The sequence below is a fragment of the Ammospiza nelsoni genome, chromosome 5 (genome assembly GCF_027579445.1).
Source record: "Ammospiza nelsoni isolate bAmmNel1 chromosome 5, bAmmNel1.pri, whole genome shotgun sequence".
Lineage (NCBI taxonomy): Eukaryota > Metazoa > Chordata > Aves > Passeriformes > Passerellidae > Ammospiza > Ammospiza nelsoni.
The window spans coordinates 74,075,925-74,096,534 of NC_080637.1; the positions used below are offsets into that span (position 1 = coordinate 74,075,925).

General features: G+C 44.1%; 1 protein-coding gene across 1 annotated transcript in view; it reads left to right on the forward strand.

Moving 5' to 3' along the window:
• SOX5 (SRY-box transcription factor 5) overlaps positions 1-20,610 on the forward strand; it is a 275,778-nt gene that overhangs the window by 137,959 nt on the left and 117,209 nt on the right. Inside the window, exons 5-6 of the mRNA XM_059473027.1 lie at positions 518-690; positions 3,252-3,320. Of these exons, the coding sequence (XP_059329010.1) occupies positions 518-690; positions 3,252-3,320 (242 nt within the window). The remainder of the gene's footprint in view (positions 1-517; positions 691-3,251; positions 3,321-20,610) is intronic.

Consider the following 20,610-nt stretch of genomic DNA (forward strand, 5'->3'; position numbering starts at 1 on the left):
GCAACAGCAATAGGAGTTACTGACAGTTTAAATACTGTATAATTTAATCCTAATCAGGGATGTGGATGATATAACAGGTTATGGAGGGATGTTAATGCTTGTCCTGCGTCAGTGCTTTGACACTACAGAAACTGCGTCTTTTTCCTAAGTTTTTGCCATAAATATTGTTGTCTTGCAAACCTGGAAGGGTTGGGTTTTTGATCCCAAGTGTTTCAAACTTAAAACTTCCTCAAAATAGGCAGTATTATTTCCTGCTGTTAACCTGACAGAAAAGCAGTGCCAAACAGATGAAAGGGCAAAGGAGCATTGAAGGGGGACCCCAGATGAAAGCCTGTGTACAGATTTATCTTCCATGTAGAGGAGCGGGTCTTTGTGTGCAGCACATTGCAATCTGCTGCTGCTCTTTGCCTCTCCTGGAACTCTGCTTGCAGTAGAGCTGCAAAACGAAGAGAAAACGAAGCGCTGCACGGCTCTAAACGTTCTCTCTTCTCTTTCTCCCCCACCGTGCGACGCGCAGGGACTCCAGAGAGCCTGGCTGAGAAGGAGAGGCAGCTCATGGGCATGATCAACCAGCTGACCAGCCTGAGGGAGCAGCTGCTGGCAGCCCACGACGAGCAGAAGAAGCTGGCGGCGTCTCAGATCGAGAAGCAGCGGCAGCAGATGGAGCTGGCCAAGCAGCAGCAGGAGCAGGTGAGTGGGCGCTGCCCTGCCCGCAGCTCCAGCCGCTCCTGTGGGGCTGCCCAGCAGCTTGGCTTCAGCCTCCAGACCCTAAAAGGGCACCCGGGATCTTTGCCGTTTGTTCTCCAAGGTGGAAAGGTTTGAACAAAAACGTATCAGGAGAATGCTGTACAGTTTAATCCTGATCGTGGGTGGAGATGATGTAACAGGTTATAGAGGGGTGTTAATGCTTGCAAATTTAATTTGCAATAGATCCGTCTTGGAGCTGTTCAGAGCCTGCTGCCAGCAATGCCAAGGTGTGACGGTGCTCACAGGGGTTTTGGGATGAGGGAAGAGACGTAGGTCTGACTCCATGTTTCAGAAGGCTTGATGTATTATTTTAAGATATATATTACATTGGAACTATACTATAAGAATAGAGGAAAAGGTTCTCCTCAGAAGGCTGGCTAAGAATGGAATAGCAAAGAATGATAACAAAGGTTTGTGGCTCAGCTCTCTGTCCTGGGCTGTGATTGGCCATTAATTCCAAATGTCCGCATGAGACCAATCCCAGATGCACCTGTTGCATCCCACAGCAGCAGATAACCAGTGTTTGCATTTTGTTCCTGAGGCCTCTTGGCTTCTCAGGAGGAAAAATCCTAAGGAAAGACTTTTCATAAAAGATGTCTGCGACACCAAAGCTGTGGGTTCAGTCTCTTCATTCAGGAGCTGGGCTGGATGCTCCCTGTGAGTCCCTTGCAACTCAGAATATTCTGCAATTCTGTGTTATCCTTCAATACTGTTAGAGTTTTTAAACTCTCTATAAATAAACAGGCACATCCAGCCCTCCTGAATAATCCCCCAAAGCTGCTTTAATTCAGCAATACTGAACAGGTACAGAAAGAACAAAATGCAGCACTTGGATTGTAATGTGAGACATGAAGAGGTTGGGTTTTGCCAACTGTGGAAAAAAGCAGAGAATAATATGAAGTCAGTGAACAAGTGTGGCTTTTTTTCTTCTACACTTGAGAGGCTTGATTTTCAGTACTTGCAAATATGCCCTTCACTGGAAATGCAGGCATGCTTTTCACATGTGATCACTTCCAATGGGCACACATGGACACACAACATTTGAGGCAAAAACTTAACTTTTCTCACAGATTTCACTGGGCAGATTTTAACAGAAATTAATGCCTGCTTTTGTACTTGAACGCAAGCAGAGAATATCTAGATATCTAGTTTAAAATTTTATCACACAATTGCAGCTCTGTGAGTTTTAAACTCACAAAATTCTTTGAAATCTGTCATAGTTGTCATATTCAGTGTTGGTATTGTACTTAAGCAAGTCTTAAGATTTCTAAGGCACTGCTGCTACCTTCAGTCATTTAAGCCTTGGTTTTCCCTGGTTTTAATTATTTAAAATTATTAATTTAATTATTTAAAAACCTTGTCTTATTTTGGCCTGAACTCCCACATGGGGAGAACAGGAGTGACTTACCTTGAGCTGCAGAATTTATATCCTGCTGTTGTTAGGACAGCAAAGGTAGAGGAAGGAGTGAAGGTGGAATTGGCCAGATTCTTGCACCAGGAGACATCCTGTATGAACTATTCCCTTCACCCTGCCTCCTAAAGTCACCAGTGCCACAGGGATTTGAAAGTGAAAAAGAAAATTAAACAATAGAAAAAGGCAATGAGAAATTAGGATAACTAGGATTTATTTTAATTGAAGGAATTGTGTATACTTCTTTATTATGCAGAAATGAAAATATCCAAACTCTGAAAAAAAAAATGTAGTGATAAACCATTCTTGAACTTAAAAAGCAAGAATGGAGCCTTTAAGAAAGAAAAATAATTTTTATCTCCCTCCAGCCTTTAGAGCTCATAACTCCATTCTGTTAATGTCTGCTGTTTCCCTTCATGGGTGTAACAAGTGTCCACAGCAGCATTTGCAGTCACTTAGGGAGAGGGGGGTGGAATTCCTTCTGGAAAACTGCGCTTGGCTTTGAGAGGATCCCTGCACCTCCTTAAGCCAGGCTCGAGTTGAGCCTTGTGGCCTTGCCTGCCCCCTCAGCTCCTTGCAGTGATACACACACTGGAGAGCCAGGGATTTTTCCGAGCTCAGTTCCAGTCCCTTTGTGCCTGTTTCTGCATTAATAAAAGTACACTCAGAACCTTCCTCCATGGTGTCACATTGCCATTAAAAAATAAAAAATTGAGCAGGTGGTGCCAAACAGAAGAGTATTTCTGGCCATCCTACTTTTTTGCTTTTTCTACCGTTTTCCACCATTTTTTTGGTTTCCCTGCTGGTGTTGTTCTCTCTGCTGGGAAATTTTGGCAGTGCCATTTCAGTAAGATTTTTGCACAGGTCCTTGTCTTGTGTGCAGCACAGCATTTTCCATGAGAGTCCCTTTCTCCCTGGGGTTAGCAATGAATTGAACACGTGCCCCTTGCTTCAGCAGCAGCCTTTAGAGGCTCGGAGGTTCCTTAGCTCAGAGGAGAGGTTTGAAGAACTGAACAGGGTCAGAGCTTCCTGAGGATGGACTCTGGGAATGGTGATCCCCATCTCATGTTTCTTCTGTGCAATTTCTTCACAGATTGCAAGACAGCAGCAGCAGCTTCTGCAGCAGCAGCACAAAATTAACCTTCTTCAGCAGCAGATCCAGGTCAGAGACACATCTCCTCCCACACCCCTGTTGTTCTTCCCTTCCCTTCCCCACTCCTTCCCTCAGCCATTGTTGCCACAGTTTCTGTAAGAATCCCTGCAGTTGACTGGCATCTTGTTTATGGAAACACGAGAGGATTTTACCTGTCATTTAGCAAAAAAGGGTCAGTTTCTGGAAGACCTTATGTGATTAACATGGTTTTTGTAGGGTCAGGAAGAAGCTGTTAGAGCTGGTCATGCAAGCAGGATATAATATAAAATAATTCAGGCATTTACAGGACCGGTCCTCTTTCCTCAGGAGTGACAAAAGTATTGTCAGAAGGAGTTTGTTGGGAACCAGTGTCCTACAGCTCTGGTTTTGAGGCTTTGCTGAGGGGATTGATAATCTTCAGTGGTTGATAATCAAGTGTACCTTCCTCCCTCTGCCTGAGGTGTTGGGAGAGTGGAATTTTTTGTTTATGGAGAAGTATTGTGTGAGTGAGAAGCTGGCCAAAGGGTTTGTTAGATTCAGGAGAGCAGCTGTGTAAGTTCCAGGTACCTGCAGGTTTGTTCCCAGGAGTAGAAGAACTTGGTAAACCAGCATACCCAGTAAACTTTATTTAGCCTCTTTCTGCCATACTGTATTCAGAAGTTTCTTTTCATGCCATTGACTGTATTTCATTACTTTTCTGCCATGTGCATGCCCCTGTTTTGGGAACAATGTAAATCAGTTTGCTGGGGAATAACAGGAGTGGTTAATAAACATTATCCATGGAATAACAAAGGAGAGGTTTGACTTTACAGATACCTGGGACCAGGGTGGAATCTCTGGTTGTTCAATCCTGCAGTTTTGTACACAGCATTGTGAGTTGCTGTAGACTCTATTCTGTTTGTTCGGTAGCAGCAGGATTCTCCTTCCAAAGCTTTTCATCAGCATTTCAGAGGGAGTTACCTAAAATTATCAATCACAACTGTAAACCATTTAAGAAAACCTAATTCCACGCAGATCAGAGGAGCTGTATGGCTTCATACTGGAAGAAAACTTGGCTGTATTATTCCAGAGGACATTCTGTCTGTATCTGGACTTGGCATTTATGAAAAACTCCTCAGAAGGTCCATCCCTCTGTTATAAGGCAACTTCTATACAAGATGTGCTTTGCTGAAAATGATTTTGAGATCGGTAAGGCTTGATTTGGCCTGGACCTCTGAACTCTTTTCTGCTTCCTAATTTGTGTGTGGGAGGGATTTTTCTTTATTGCTGCATTTTTAATAAGGCTTTAAAAGAAAAACAATAGCAAAACCTGTACAATAGCAAGGAAAATATTCGTATTTTTAGCATTTAGCTATGGCAGCGAGAGAGGAAGTTGTTTTATAAGCAGTGAATAAAAATAAATTGAAGTAATGTAATTTGACCCCAACCCTTTTAAGTTTTAATGCCCTGTAGATAAGAATGAAGTATGTTGTTTTTAGGGTAGTGAAGAAAACCCTGGTTATTGATAATGAGATATAGAGCCTTTCATCTCTTGATCCCTGGTCCAAGTTTGACCTAAGTCAGTAGTAAATGAAAGTCAGCCAAGTCCCATCTGATGGAAGCTGCAATCCTCAGGAATGATTTGGGGCTCAGTCTCAGGGGACTGCGGATGAAATATTGACCCTGCTGGGGCCGGGGTTTCACCTCCAGGGTCCCCTGCACACAGACCCCATGGGGTTTGTGGCACCCTCCTCTTGGACGGTCAGGCAGGAAAGGTCAGCAGTGGAGCAGGCAGGGACAGTGCTGCTCCCTCGCTCCCACAGAGCTGGTCTGTGTGCAGGGAAATCTGGGTGATGCTGCACAGGCAGGCCGGGCAGTTCCATGCATGATCCTCAAGTCTCATGAACCCTGGCTGGAGCCCATAACTCTGAAGGGAAAAACATCCAAAAATTAAAAATAATCCTTATTGACAGAGAACACAAAGCAACACATTTCTCCTCAGTTAATGACTGTCAGATAAAAAACAGTTCTTAAAGAAATCACCCTTTGTATCTAAATTAAGGCAATGAAGTCCCCCTAAGATGCCCATGTATAAAATGGTCAGAGAGTTTACAGTCAGCCTGTGGGTTATGGGAGGTGGAAGAAAGCTCTGACAGGAATGTAGCTGTGAGTTCAGCTTCCCTGACCTTGCCCTAATTAATCTAACAGGCTTCTGTCACACTGGCCTGAAGTTTTGAAATAGCACGAGATTTATTGACAGGGAAATATTCCTACAAAGAGTGGATAACTGTTTGACTTAGGTGCAGCTGAGTGATTGTGCTGTAGCTATGAACTCAACTTATTTATGACAAAGGAATCGTTTTACTTCAGCCAATTTTTTTCTAAGCTTGTAAGAGTCGCCATAATTCCATATAAATTATTACACAGAAGAAAGCCACTGAAATATTGTATTGAAAGCATAATACCCTAAGGTTAGAAAAAAGCATAACCTGGCTGACCCCATGATTTATGAGTCCTTTCTCTCAGTGTGCTAACTTGGAAACAGTTCCCTTTCTCCTTAGCCCATCACACAATCCATAACCAGGGGGAGACTGAGAGTCCCTTTTCTCCTCAGAGGGCTGCAGATGCTCAGTGGAGCTGCAGCTCAGTTAAACCAGCACTTCTGGGATGCTGCAGAAAGATGCTTTAGTTCCTTGGGCTCAGAAAAACGTGCCTGGCATGTGAGTCTGTAAGTGGCATGTGTTTTCCAAGCCCATCTCTGCTGAGTTCGTTGGAAGGTGGTGTCACTGAAACAGAAAACAAGGACTTTGTATAGAGAGTGGAGTAAGCTGGAGGAAAGTTGCAGATTAGATTAAATTGTGAATCTGTACCACCTCAAAATGCTAAAATAGGATCTAGACGAGATTTTGTGTTTTGGCAAACATTTATAATTTTTTTCTACTTTTCAGGATGTTCTAGAGCTAATTTGTGGAGAGGTTTGAATTTCTCTGAATAATTAACTAACCCTCCCCTGTTTTTATGGCCCTTTGGGGTGCAGCCCCCCATGCACACTCTCTGCTCTGCCCAGTCTGTGTGTGAGGTTTTCCCTGTGAGGTTTCTGCCTCTGAGTGTTGGTGCTGTTCTCCCTGCACCCCTGGTCCTGCTGCTCCTCCATAGATGGAGCTGGGATCTGGGTATTTACAGCCCTTGTGCATCAGCACCTCAAAGCTTCAGGCTGTATTGGAGGTAGAAATTGTAGGGCAGGCTGACACCTGCTATCTCAGGGCTCTAGCTGCTCAGAGTTAAGTTGGAAAGTCTCTTTTCCCAGCCTAGTCATCAGAGAAGGAGTCAGAACTTTTCATTTCTCTTTCTCACGGTTGTTTATTGTTTCTTATCTATAAAATTCTTTCTCCTGTCCAGCCAGGGTCCGCTCAGCAGGACAGACAGAGGCACTCTGCCTGCCCCGGGGTGGTGTTATCTTTTATACTAAAAACTACGTGTGCAATATTTACAATTACTTCCCAATACCTATCCCCTATGTTAGACAGTGAGCTTCTACTCTAAACCAATCTAAAAGTGCCAGAATATGGAGGCCAAGAAGAAAAAGGAGAAAGGCTGGACATGCCCAGATCCCTCCATCTTGCCTTCTGAAGCCCCATTCTAAAAACCCCAAAATCTATTTTTCGCCCTGTGACAAATTAACTATCATTCTACTTAAACTTTCGTGGCTTGTAATTCTTCACATGAGGTTGGTAATTGTTTTTTCCAAGGGCTAAATCAAAGGCTCAGGGGTCCTGGGCAGGGGCTTAAGCCCTCCAGGGCAGCCAGAGGAATTTCCTGGGTTCAGATACTGGTATAACTGAACAAGTTCCTGGCTTCAGCTCACTTTTGTCCTCAGTGGAGCTCTCCTGGGTACCCACTCCTCTTCTGTGGGACCCCAGTCTCTCCCTGGAGCCTGGGCATTCTGGGGCTCTGCAGCTCCCATCTCGGCTGGGCGCAGAGGGGCAGAGGCTTGGCATGTGCTCATGGGGCTGAGCTGGGCTCCAGATGCACCCCAAAGGTGTCACCCCTCCTTCCAGGGTGTCCCTGAGCCTCAGGGCTCCTTGATCCCAGAGACAAAGCCTGGCCCAGGATGCCGATGGAAGGCTTTGCTTTGGAGCTCACTGACAAGTGTCACTTTAATGGAACCGCATTTAAAATGAAATATGGTTGTTAAAATTCATAAAGCGATTCATATTCAGTAGGGCACTGTTGATAAAATAGGTCAACCTTGCAGCCTAAATTGTGATAAAACTGATACTGCTAATCTCACAATTTTGTGGAAAACCTGACAGTGTTTTATGTTTTTCCCTCAAGCCCCAGCTCTTGGAGTCATGTGATGACAAAAATGCCAGCTTTCATTTCTCCCAAATGTAAACTTCCAACTCTCAGATTTCCAGGCAAAATCTGAAACCATGAGCACTACAAGTTCCAAAATTAGAAGGCAAACAAAACAGAGGCCAAATGCTGTTTTCTAATCTGTTCTGATTTTTAGTCAAAATTTTTTTTGGAGAGCCCAGCTCAAGATCTTGGAACACTTTAGGTTGCCAATAATGTAAAACTAAGATCTCAAAGCAGCAGGCAGCAGAAATGCTGCTTTACAATGTTTCTAGCGTTCAGGCCACAGTTTTGTTTGACTTTTTTTTGTTTGATACTGTCAGTAATTGGTTACTAATTTGTGTTCTTTTCTGAGTGACATACTCAACCCAAGAACCAAGTGCGTTCTGAAACTGAGGGCAGTTCCTGCCAGACAGCAGTCTGTGTTTTAGGAGAGGGTTTTCATTTTCCCTCAGAGCTAGAGCAGATGTTTTAATGAGACCCTTTTTTTGTGAGAAGGTTTGGACCCCTGAGAGTGAGGGGATCCCAGCTAAATTCTGATGCAAAGCTGGAAACAAGTGTTTCTGGCCTGCTCTACCTGGTACCAAATGCCTGAAATGTGGGAATTCATCTCTCCAACACTAAAGCTGTGTTTCAGAGGGAATAATCTTGTTCAGGGCTGAAGGTGCACACAGGAGATTCTGCAAGGGGTCCCTCATGTACAATCTCTCCATGCATAGAACAGTTTTTATCCCATTACCCCCCCATGTTCCCAATTCCCAGTGCTTTTGTCTGTCACTGCATTCTTGGGCCACATGTCTTCTTCTCAGCTCCCAGCTCTCCTTGCTGAAAGCAGCTTTTGCAGGCCTTGTCCCCGTGCTGGAAGTCTCACAGGCACAGCAGAATGGAATTAACCCTTTCAGTGTCAGCCCTGCCAGGGGCATGTGGCTTTGCCAGCTGCTGGGTGGACGAAGAGATGCTGAGTTCTCAAACCAAACTATTCCCAAATTCTCACTGCCTCCTGAGGTTTGAGAAGTTCCAATTTGGAATGCAATAAAAGTCTTGAACTTAGAATTTCCTGCAGAATGGCCATGCCATTTCTCAGCCAGATCTGTTTTTCAAAACGGAGCTGTGTTTTTGCGGAGGAAAGGGGGATTTGGTTTCTCAGTTACACAGAAGTTCAGCAAAATATTTCTTAAGCTTAACATGCAAAGTTTTGAAATGACACAGTTGTTATTGTCAGAACTTTCCAAACAGCAAGAGTTTCTGGGCTGATTCCAGTCTTCCAAAACAGTGGTAGAGACCTGTTTCCAGAGTGCTTCAGTACCACCATTTACCCACCAGTTATGGCAATAATTGTTGTTGTTTAGATAGATTTGCTGTTTGCTCTGCACTCAGGTGAGCAATCCTCTGTTACCCAGAGCTGGCTGTATGATATCTAGGCCCGTTTGTGTTCTTTTTGTTTTTTGTAGAAGGTACCACTTTCTCTCTCTTGTTGAGAGAAGACACAGATTAACTAACTGTACAAAAAGGAACCTGAAGATTTTTTCCCTGCCCCAAGAAGTCTGCAGGCTTAAATTATATTTCCAACATGGCTAAGCCTTTAATTTTCTGTCTGCTGCTTCAAAAACAAAAACTCCAGCAGACCACTATACTTGGAGAACTTTGAGTTTTTAAGAAGGAGGGTAGAGATCTTTACCCCTAATCTTTGCCCCGTCAGTGTCCCCTCAGGCAGCCCCAAGGCCTTGGGGCATTTCTCCTGGTTCCCAGCCAGAGTTCTCCAGGGGTTTTAAAGGGCTGGATGTTGTAGGTGATGAGTCCTTCACTGGAGACAGGAAAATGAGCAGCTGCTACACAAGGGCCTGGTTACAGATCCAGTAATGCCTCTTGCTCCTGGATTCCCGTTTTCCCTGGGAATTCTGCTGTTCTGAGAAGTCAGTGGCAGCAGAGCAGTGCTTTGTGCTGCTACAATCACTTTGCAAGGCAGAGCAGAATTAGTTTTTCCACAACCAGAGTCCTCTTTGCATGTCAGAGAGAGGTGAGGACAGAAGGTTTCCTTGGTAAGACAATAAAACTGCTGGAGTGGTGCCTGATCCAGCCCCCACTGAACATGGAGTAAAAGCTCTTGTTCACATTAGTAGGAGTTTATTGGGACCTTTCTTTGGTAGGAAACTGTGAGAAAGTCCCTTCCTCCTGTCTCTCCAGAGTATTTGTAGAGCAGCTCTGTGCAGTGCAGCGGTTTGTTTTTGCGTTTGCTGTTATTTGTTTTTTGCGGTGCGGATGTGACGGGCTGCGAGCGCACAGCCAGGCCGAGCGTGCTGGTGGATGTGGGGACGCTGTGTGCACATCCATCATGTGTCAGGAGCAGCTGTTCTCCTGCAGCTCACAGGCAGGGCAGGCTGCAGTCACACTGCAGCCTTTCCCATGGCTCTGCAAGCCCTTCCCCAGCCCTGGGCTGCCAGCACGGAGGCACAGCAATGGCTCCTCACTCACAGGGCCCTGCAGCTGATCTCCTGTCAGTTACCAGAGGGACTCGCTGTCCCTTGGGCAGCAGGAATGCCCTGGGAAAGAGCTTACCCAAAACTACACACAGGCATGCACAGAACCAAACACAAACAAACAAACCCAAAGAGAGCAACAACCCCAAAACACCCCAAACAAACAAACAAACAAACCCAAAGAGAGCAACAACCCCAAAACACCCCAAACAAACAAACAGACAAGCAAACAAACCCAAAGAGAGCAACAACCCCAAAACACCCCAAACAAACAAACAAACAAACCCAAAGAGAGCAACAACCCCAAAACACCCCAGACAAACAAACAAACAAATCCAAAGAGAACAACAACCCCAAAACACCCCAGACAAACAAATAAACCCAAAGAGAACAACAGCCCCAAAACACCCCAAACAAACAAACCCAAAGAGAACAACCCCAAAACACCCCAAACAAACAAACAAACCCAAAGAGAACAACAACCCCAAAACACCCCAAACAAACAAACAAACCCAAAGAGAACAACAACCCCAAAACACCCCAAACAAACAAACAAACCCAAAGAGAACAACAACCCCAAAACACCCCAAACAAACAAACAAACAAACCCAAAGAGAACAACAACCCCAAAACACCCCAAACAAACAAACAAACAAACCCAAAGAGAGCAACAACCCCAAAACACCCCAAACAAACAAATAAACCCAAAGAGAACAACAGCCCCAAAACACCCCAAACAAACAAACCCAAAGAGAACAACCCCAAAACACCCCAAACAAACAAACAAACAAACCCAAAGAGAACAACAACCCCAAAACACCCCAAACAAACAAACAAACCCAAAGAGAACAACAACCCCAAAACACCCCAAACAAACAAACAAACCCAAAGAGAGCAACAACCCCAAAACACCCCAAACAAACAAACCCAAAGAGAGCAACAACCCCAAAACACCCCAAACAAACAAACAAACAAACCCAAAGAGAACAACAACCCCAGAAAACCCCCAAACAAACAAACCCTTGGGGCTGGTGGGGAAACAGGGAAAAGAAGGGGGAAAAAAGAGAGAAAAATTAGTCAGAATGAGCTAATTGCTTTCTGTCCTCTCAGCTTCAGCTAGAATTTGTGCTAGAGTGGACTTTGAGTAACCTCTGGGCCTTCATTTCCTTACCTTAGCAGGAAAGTTAAGTAAAAGGTTGTTGGGCTCCTTATGTGCACTTATTTCATTGCAGAGGATCAGTTTGCAGCCAGTTTTAACTCCACAGGTAACCCTTAGCAAGTTCCTGCAGGTAGTTTGATCTCAGGCCTTTCCCATACCCTTCTGCCATCCAAATTCGTGTTCTGGTGGTGTTGTGCCAGTGCAAACCAGGTGTATCTGCTTAAAACTTGCATGAGCTCAGCTGGTCAGAGCATGGCTTGGGGGTTTGATCCCCATAAAGGCCGTTCCCTGAAGAATTGAGCCCTTGTGGGTGGGTCCTTTCAAATTCACAGTGTTCTGTGGTTCTGTGAGCTTGAATTTATTGGAAATGCAAGGGCATGTTTGATTGAGGTAAATCAACTTTTTTTTTTTTTGCCTATGCTGAGCTACTTGATGGCAATAGCACTTGTTTTCTCTAGTGTTACTGGTCCAAATGTTCTCAAATTCTAACACTGTTTTGAACTTCATGACTTCTTTTCTTGCCATTTTAGCATCTTTTCTTAATTTACTTTCTGTTACTGAGCTTTCAGTGTTCCCATTTTCCAGTTCTCTCACACAATCACAAGGAGAGGCCAGAAACTTTTTTTTTTTGTTAAAATCCAGAGCACGGAAACACCCAAAATAATCTGTAAGGAAAAGGCCAGTGGTCAGATGCAGTCCTCGCAGCTGGCAGCACTGTGCTCCAGGGCCTCATCTTGGTCTCTGTCTGCTCAGCAGGCATCTCAGGGCCCTGTCTTTTTGGGTTTGTTTGTTTTCAGATCCCCTGCATCTCTCATCATCAACTCTGACCATTTTCTTTCACTTTCAGCTCTCTGGTGCTGAGTAACCTTCCTTAGGCAGCTGCCCACCCTTTCCTGCAGCAGCTTCTCCTCTCTGCCAGCCCTCCTCGTCTGTGTTTCATGGCCTTATTGATGGGTTTGTTTGGCATTTTGCTGCCTGCTGAGCATTCTGTGAGTGTTTGTGCTCAGAGTGGGTGGTGTGGGTGCTGGGTTGGCTCTACCTGCGCAGGTGTGGGCACAGCAGGGGCACAAGGTGCCACCTGGAAGTGCCTGGAGAAGCACAAGCTCTCCGTGGCCGTGCTCTTGTCTGTGTAATCCTGAGCACTTCTGCTGTACAGCCAAAAAAAGGCTGCTGCTGCTGCCTCTGCAGCGAGGTGAAGCAGGAGATAACAATAAATTTTTTACTGCTGGCTGGCAGAGGTGTTTAGGATGTGTTTTCTTTATATCTTCATCCGCCCCTAATTGAAGATGCTTTAAAATTGAATGACTAGCAGTCAAAACGTGTTTGCTTCAAACTGAGAAGAAAAATGCTGGTGTCTCTTCGTGCAAGCTGATTGCGCTTTGTACACAGCTGACAGCCACAGTCACTTTGAGTGACTGATAAGTGGGAAGCTTTGCCACTTATCAAGGAATGCACGCTGAAAAGAAAGGACTGGAGCCGTTCAGATGCTTTGGCATGTTCAAAATAACATCTCACATCAGTCAGGCTCAGAAGCACTAGGAGACATTTCAAAATAAACTTTATATCTATCTATCTAGAGGCAAGAATTCAATTTAACAGACAGATCGCTGTGTGGCATCACACTGGCTCTGGAAACAAGAGCATCCTTATGAGGGTCACCAGTGCACAATGGCTCAGATGGCTGCATGGTTGGAGAGCATTTCTTGTAGAGTCTCACCCCCTCAGAACAAAACAAATTTTGAAAATTCACAACTGCATCTTATTCTGGTGATTTCTCCAAATTGAGGGGGTTTGGCCAAGTAATATTTAGTTTATGTGGCACAGGACATCCTGAAGTTTCCCAAAGAGAATGGCACTCTAAGTTAAATTCAGATCTCATTTATTTCCTCCTCAATATTATGGAATATGCTTGGGATTGCATGGCTCTTACTCAGAAAACGGTTCTTAAGGTTTCTGTAGGAGTTTTCTCTGTTTTGTAGTGGTGCACAGCATGAACAGAGGATGTAATTTTTTTGGTTAATGTTTGTTAATGCTACTTTTTAGTGATGTGCATAGTGGGAGATTCTGACCTGCAGGAGTGTGAGGTGCATTTCCTTGTCCTGGCTGTAATAGCAGTGCTGTGACCAGTGCAGGGTTTGGGTGTGATGATGTTTCACCTGTTGGATGTGCAAGCACGGGAGATGGGATGGGAATCTCCAGTGGGAGAACAGGGAGAACAGGCAAGCAGTGTGTCATGTCCCACACTGGAATTTGGACAGAGCATAGTGTTGGTCTGCATCCATTAGCAGCACTCAAACAAAAAACCATCCATTAGCACTGCTCAAACCAAAAACCTGCTGCCAGGTTCACAACTCTTACTCTAACAACATTGGGGGTGTTAGTGTACAAGGATTATTATCTATTATCTTTTTTTGTGATTCTAAGCACTGGGTATGTCATTCTGCCCAGCTGATCCATCTGAAATGTTGCTTTTCCAGCCAAAATGGCTGCATTTGAGATAGGAATTATGTTTGGCATTCCAGGGTTGCCACCAGCATCCACACCTGTGTCAAGAAGAAGATGATTTAGTTCCTGTTGCCAGTGACTTTCTGTTCTGGTTCACACTTGCAAACACGTGAAGTGGTTCAGCTCTGTTTTGGTGGCTCATTCAAAACATCCTGCTTAAAATTCTGGAGAAAGAGAGGGAAAGGTGAAAGAAACTGAAACTGACACTTTCACTTGTCTTGTGGAAGTCTCAGTTGAACAAGGATTACCTGCAGGCTCGTGGATCTCGTGTCAGCTTTTTTATTTTGCATCTTGTGTGGAGTCTCCATTAAGTTCACGTTTCATGTGGAAGTTGAATAAAATTTGTAATGGTTAAATAATTTTAAGGAACCATTTCAGATTTTTATTCAGATGGATTTAAAATACACTTTGGAGAGATTTAGAGGTAAATGTCAGAGTTTCTTGTATTTAGAAGTGAATAAAATAATTTAAGTTCCAAGGTAAGCATAATAAACTTATAAAAAGTAAAATGAAGACTTAGATGGAAAGTAATAATAATGAAATGAGACAAATTTAATTCACAGCGCTTGGAGCTCATAAATATTTGGTACAATTGTACAAAAAAACATATTTTACAATGTGTGTGTTATAATGGTTTTTATCAAAATTGGCTTATTTAAAAGATGAGAGTGATACTGTTCAGCAAATTATTCTGAAGTTGGAACTTGGATAGTTTCAACAAAATACCAATTTAAAATGGATTTGACAGAAATGATTGAAACATTTCTATACTCTTGTGTGCTGTGAACACTGTGTGCAAAGAAATACATTAGTTAGGTAACAAAGTAAGGCATTAGGAAGTTACAAGTGCCAGAATGAAGTGAAATAAATATCTTTATTTTATTCTCATGTGTCTTGGTCATACATGTTGAATAAAAAAATGTATTCCAGAATTACATGATAATATTATTGTAAACCACAATCACAAGTGAGAAAATTAAAATTACGTTGACAGCCTTAATTCTGGCGTTCCCTGATGTTCAATTCCTTGGCTTTTCTGGCAGTGTGGCATTATTCTAGCTGGTTTTCTGTGTGGTTTGATCTCTGTAAGAGCTCAGAATGCTGGTCCAGCAGCCCCTTGCAGAATATGTCCAGGTCAGTTTGGGGTGTCAGCATGGGACAGGTGCCAGCTGGCACTGCACTTACAGGAGAAATGCTGGCTTCTCCTGGGCCAGACAGACAGACAGTTCCCTGCCTGCGGTGGACAAGAGCCTGTCCTCTGAAACCCCTCTTTTTCTGTGTCACATTTCCTTCCTTCCTCCAGTTTTGAGTTTAGTTTGTTTTTTTTTTTAATTTTGGTCTCCATCAAAATAGAGAAGATTTTTTTTTCATATTGCTGTCCTATTCAGAAAGGCAGATGAGGGCTGGAGTGCCTTTGTTGAATTTGGAATGGTGATGTTGAAAATGGAGTTTGACCCTTTTTTTTCAGTACCCTCCATTTGTTCCTCCCATTCTCCCTCAGTGTGTTTGGGTCTGGATCAGTTTGTGCCACTAATCAATTATTTTTTCCTAATTTACCACATTCCTTGTGCTTTAGCAAAAAAAAAAAAAAAACAACAAACCTGAGGGTGATGGTAGAGTGTTTGATGGAAGCTGTTGCAGCATTTGTCCCGTTAAAGCTCTGTGTGGTGAGAATTTATTTTCTTCTCTTGCAAACTGTGTGTGGGATCTTGTCTGCCATTTAAGCATTTCTGAGCTGCTGTGAATAAGCAAGAGGGGCTTTTTCATGTGCTGTATGTAATAAGTTTTAAGTTAGTGATATCCCTAAGAATCACACACATCAAAATTGAGCATAATTTCCAATTTCTTTAGGCCTGGAGTTCAGATTTGTGGTGCAGGAATCAGTCAGCTTCTGTGAGGCAGCTTTTGGTTCCATTTTCACCTTGCACACAGGTGTGAGCTGCCTCAGACACCTTTTAGTGCCTGCATTGGAAATGCCCCATTTTAGATACCAGTTACAAACAGGACTGCTGCACTTTCCTGAGCATTGGTTTTCAGTGGCTCTGAAGGCATTTAGGAGCAGGGAAGGATGTTTTTCCAAGTGGGGGCTACAGGTTGTGAATAGTTACTGAATTGCAGCTGGTGGTAGCTGTGAGTTTCTCAGGGCTTTATGAACTCTCCAGCCATGCTGGCAGCTCTGATCTGAGATCGTGGCAAATAGAGACAGCCCTGAATTTCAGCATTTAGAAATTTAGAGCAATTTAGAAATTCTGTGGTCATTGATGACCGCAGAATTTCCCAGGGATGCAAACAGACTGATGCATATAAAACAAAATGCAATATAAGCAGAAATGGACTCTAATTACTTCAAAATAGAAAAAATTTCAGAAATTTAACTTTTGGACTTCTTCTTTTCCCTTTTTGTGATTCTCTGAATGTCGCCATGGCTGTAGACACTCCATAAATGCTGCTTCTGTTTTTCCATAGAACCTGTTTCTGCTCACCGGATACATGATAGATCCAGGAATTCCTTGGCCATTGTACTGGTCAGCAAAATTTTGGAGATCTGATCTATTCTAGTGACCAGAATTAGAAGTATGCTCTATTTCTTGCATTTATTCTTTACTTGAAATGAAAGGCAGGCTTGAAATTATATTTTTCAAGAATTTTAGCTTTCTGTGTGATGAGTTTCAGGATGTTTTTTAACTCTACTTCCCTTGCATTATTTCTTAGTGCACAGTTCAGAATTCCTGTCTTTTTTGGTACAATCAGAATAAAGAAACTTGAATTGTAATCAATATACTGACATAAAATTCTGTATCCTTTGTTAAGAATATTTGCATTTCTTGTTTTAAACAGAACATCAATTTTGGGAATAGTTCACATCCCCTTTGTGTACTTGGGTGGATTTGTGTAAATCTCAGGTTTGCTTTCTGCACCTTTTGAGAAGGTTGGTTGAGCTTAGCAGAAACTCTTGCAGAGATCCCGTGGGAGGAAAGTTGTCCATTGTGTTCCTCTGAAATCTGGCTATCTTTTTTCCTGGAGCTGGGCTCAGGCAAGTTTATTCTTCCATCAGAGATATCTTAGGAGGTTCCTGTCCTTTCTGGTGCCTAGGAAGCAGAGCTCAGATACATATATTGTATTTGTTGCCGTCATATAATCTGTGCAACTTCCCTGCAAATATAGGGAATTGTGCTTTCCCCAGCTGTTCATTTGATAGGATTCTGCTCCTGCATTTAGAGCAAACTGTGCTTCTGCAATTCCCATTGTTTGGAGCACGGCCTCCCCTCTATACCTATTGTTAGTTTTGTCTTGTTTTGTTGTGCATAACAGGTGTTTCTTTCAGGCAGCCCAGGCAGCACGGCAAGGGCTTTCTTTATGGCACATCTCCTGAGACTTTGATGAAACTCTTCTTTGTGATAAAAATGCCAGTGCCTTTACATGAATTGCACATGAAATGTGTCCTTGCACAATTTCTCTGTCCTCCCTGCTTCTCTGGCTCTTTTGCTCTGGGTGGGTTTGCCTTTTCTCCTGTTGGCCAAAGAACTGATTCCTTTTTACCTTCCCAGTGCTGTGCTCCCCTCAGAGCCTGGGTGCAGCCACGGGAAAGGTTTAAAAAGAACAAACTGTTCCTGCAGAAAGAGCTTGCTTTCCTCCCAGTGTCCTTGTCACTGCCCCCACAAATGCCATCATCCCCAGAGGAGCCATGGGTAGAGGCTGAGCCCTTTCTGTGCATCCCCTGAAGCTGGCCTTGCTCTGTGGGTTACAGGTACCACGGGCACTTTTCTGCCTGCCTGCTCATTTCTTTGTCACCACCTCACCTGGAGCTGCGCAGGAGCCACTGCTGTCCATCTGTTTGTGCCTCGGTTGTGGGGATGTTTGGGGAGGTCCGGGGTTGTGGCAGGAGCTGGGGGTGTAGCAGGCAGAATGCCCACATAAATCACAACCTGATGCCACCTTCTCTAGTGTGCATTTATTATTCTTTCAACTTGTTGTTCAGAGTAGGTCTTCCACACTCCAGTACAATCCTGATGGCTGACTCTCTAGGTGATAGGAAAGGCAGAGAAGGGAAATCCAAAGAGGGGCAAGAGCCTTGTGCTGTGTTTTTGGCTGGTTCATTGGCTCACAGTGTTCAGGTGTCCTGACAGGATATTGCTGACCTGTAATGCATTATTTCCATGCCCTTCTCTCCGTGCCCAGACATGTATTGTTTGAAAGCCCCAGGGGTGAGCAGATACAAAACTGTGTTAGTCACAGGAGATGTAATGGATGTCCTGGGAGCTCTGCCAAACAATTAAGAATATAGGCATGATGATTTACAGGGTAAGGAAAACCTCCAGAGTGTGTTGCATCTGTACAGGCTGCCCTGGGAGGCTGCAGAAGTGGAATTACTGTCACCATTTCAGGGTTCAAAAGCCAGTGCCTATCTGGGGAATGAGCAGAGATGGACTCTTGCTTTCAGTCTGGGACAGAACCTTCTGCTGGTGACTTTCTGTGGCTTTGATCAGTGGTTCAGGCTTCCAGAATGTCACCCACAGTGCCATCAGCTGCCCTCTGCACAAAGAGTGCTTCTCCTGCTGCAGTTACAGTGGCAGGGGTGTCAGCACAGCCTGGATGTGACACTAGCTTTGGATCTATTTTAGTGCTTCACTCTGTGGCACTGGCAGTGGCAGCATCTGTGGAAAATCTGAAGATAACTGTCAGAAAGCGTGTTTGAAGGGTGTTTAATTTAGAAACATTGAGCCCCCCCAGGCTGACATTTGCTTTAGCATGCAGTAGTTAGCAGGGGAAGATGGGACTTTAATAATGCTATATAATACTATTTCCTAAAAGGCTTCTTGCTTGTGAAGTATGTTGTCTGCTTTTGGTGTTTCATTGCTGATTGACTCAAACCCCATGAAGTTTTACTTGATTTTACTATGATAAATGTTTACACGTTGATTGAAGGAGCCTGGAATTCCCTCCTCTTGTACAAAACAGCACAAAATCCAAACATGAGCGTTTAGAGACACTTTGTGCTGAAATAAATGACCAAGATGAGGAGAATTGATGTTACAATTTTATCGAGTTCCACATGGCTTCTCTTCTATATTATTTTTCTAAATGTTTAAGGAGCTTGAGCCACTGTTTTAATATTTAACTACAAGAGAAGATGGATTGTTTTTAAAGAGCAGGCTGTTCTGAAAGCAGCCCTTTCTCAAGTTCAGACTTCACTCGCAGTTTGAGTGTGGGCACATGTTCTGAGCCTCACACCCGTGGGTTCCTGTGAGACGTCATCTCCCTCTCCTTCAGGAGGTGCCCTTCTGGGGGAGGTTAAGCCTTCTTTCCACCCAAGGAGACTTGGGGAGGCTTCCTTGGCAGCCTGGCACCGCTGTTCCTGCGTTTCACAGGGCAGGGATTGTTGGGGAACATGAAACGGGAAAGCCTTATAAATACGATTGCCTGGCAAAAGATTTTGGGAATATGGAAACTATAAGCGAGATTGAAATGAAAGCAAGCTTTGAGATACCTCAGTTACTGAACAACTGGAAAACAATGGTGTGGCCAGACTGAAGGTGATCCCCTTTTGATGGAACAACACCTTCTGCTTGCAGACAGGCCCAAGGGTCAGAGCAGACCCTGCAGCTTGGCAGAGGGGCCCAAAGAGGAGTTTTTAGGGTTTAAAATGTAACACAGTGTGGTAATGTAGTGATTCTTATAGGCTGTATGTAAATGCTACAGGAATTGTATCTTGTATGAGATTGGTTAGTGAGAATTAGAATATTCAACACAGAAGATTTATGGTATTGTGATGGGAACTTCATCCTCTTTTTACTCTCTTACCCTCTTTACTCTTCCTCTCATCCTCTTTACCACACTCTTGCCTGCTCTCTCTTGACTGCTCTCTCTTTACCTTTAGCCCTCTCTTTACTTCTCTCAGGCCTGCTCTGAGCTGTGGCTGGCAGCTCCCAGCAGGGCCCTACACCCAGGTCCTTTGCAATAAACCCCATATTCCAAGACCAGAAGATGATTTATTGTATTGTAATGGGAACCTCGCTCTCCGATCCTCTCTTTTACTCTCTCATCCTCTTTACCACACTCTTGCCTCCTCTCTCTTTACCATTCTTTCTCCATCTCTCGGGCCTGCTCCAAGTTGTGGCTGGCAGCTGCCAGCAGGGCCCTGCACCCTGGCCCTGTGCAATAAACCCCAAGTTCCACGCCCTGCCCTTCTGTGGGAGGTTAAGCCTTCTTTGCACCCAAAGAGGCCTTGGGGAGGCTTCCCTGGCAGCCTGTCCCCGCTGTCCCTGCGTTTCACAGGGCAGGGATGCTTCCTGAGCCACGTGTGCAGCTCACCTGCCCGCCAAGATTGCTGCTCACCAGCCTGCCTTAAGACGGCTTTGCATGCCAAAGGCTGATTTTCCCCGTTTTGGGACCATCACTCAGTGGAAGTGTCAGAAAGAGGGAGGATAAATAGCGAGTTCCATTAACCAGGGGGAGGAAAGCGCTCTGGAATTATCTCCTGGCTCCATGTTTGCTGGGGTTTTGCATTAGCAGCAGCCAAGTCACGGTGTGTTGACACAGTCTAATGTGCAATGACATAATACCTGGAGTATGGAGACAGCAAGAGGCGCAAAATCAAACTTATCTGAGTTTTCACAGGGAAAGAAGGGATTAAACTTTGCTGGTTAAAATATGGATTTTTATTTTTTTTAATAGAAACTATCCTAGTTCGATTGAGATAAACCTACTCATATCTAATTCTATCCAGTCCCTGGGAAAAGTGGGCCTTAAGATGTTGAGCCTATTTGCCCAATCCCTTTTTTTAGAAATAAAGATTAGGGTAGGAAGTTTGGTCCTTATCTCTAAGGTTCTTACTGCTTCAGAA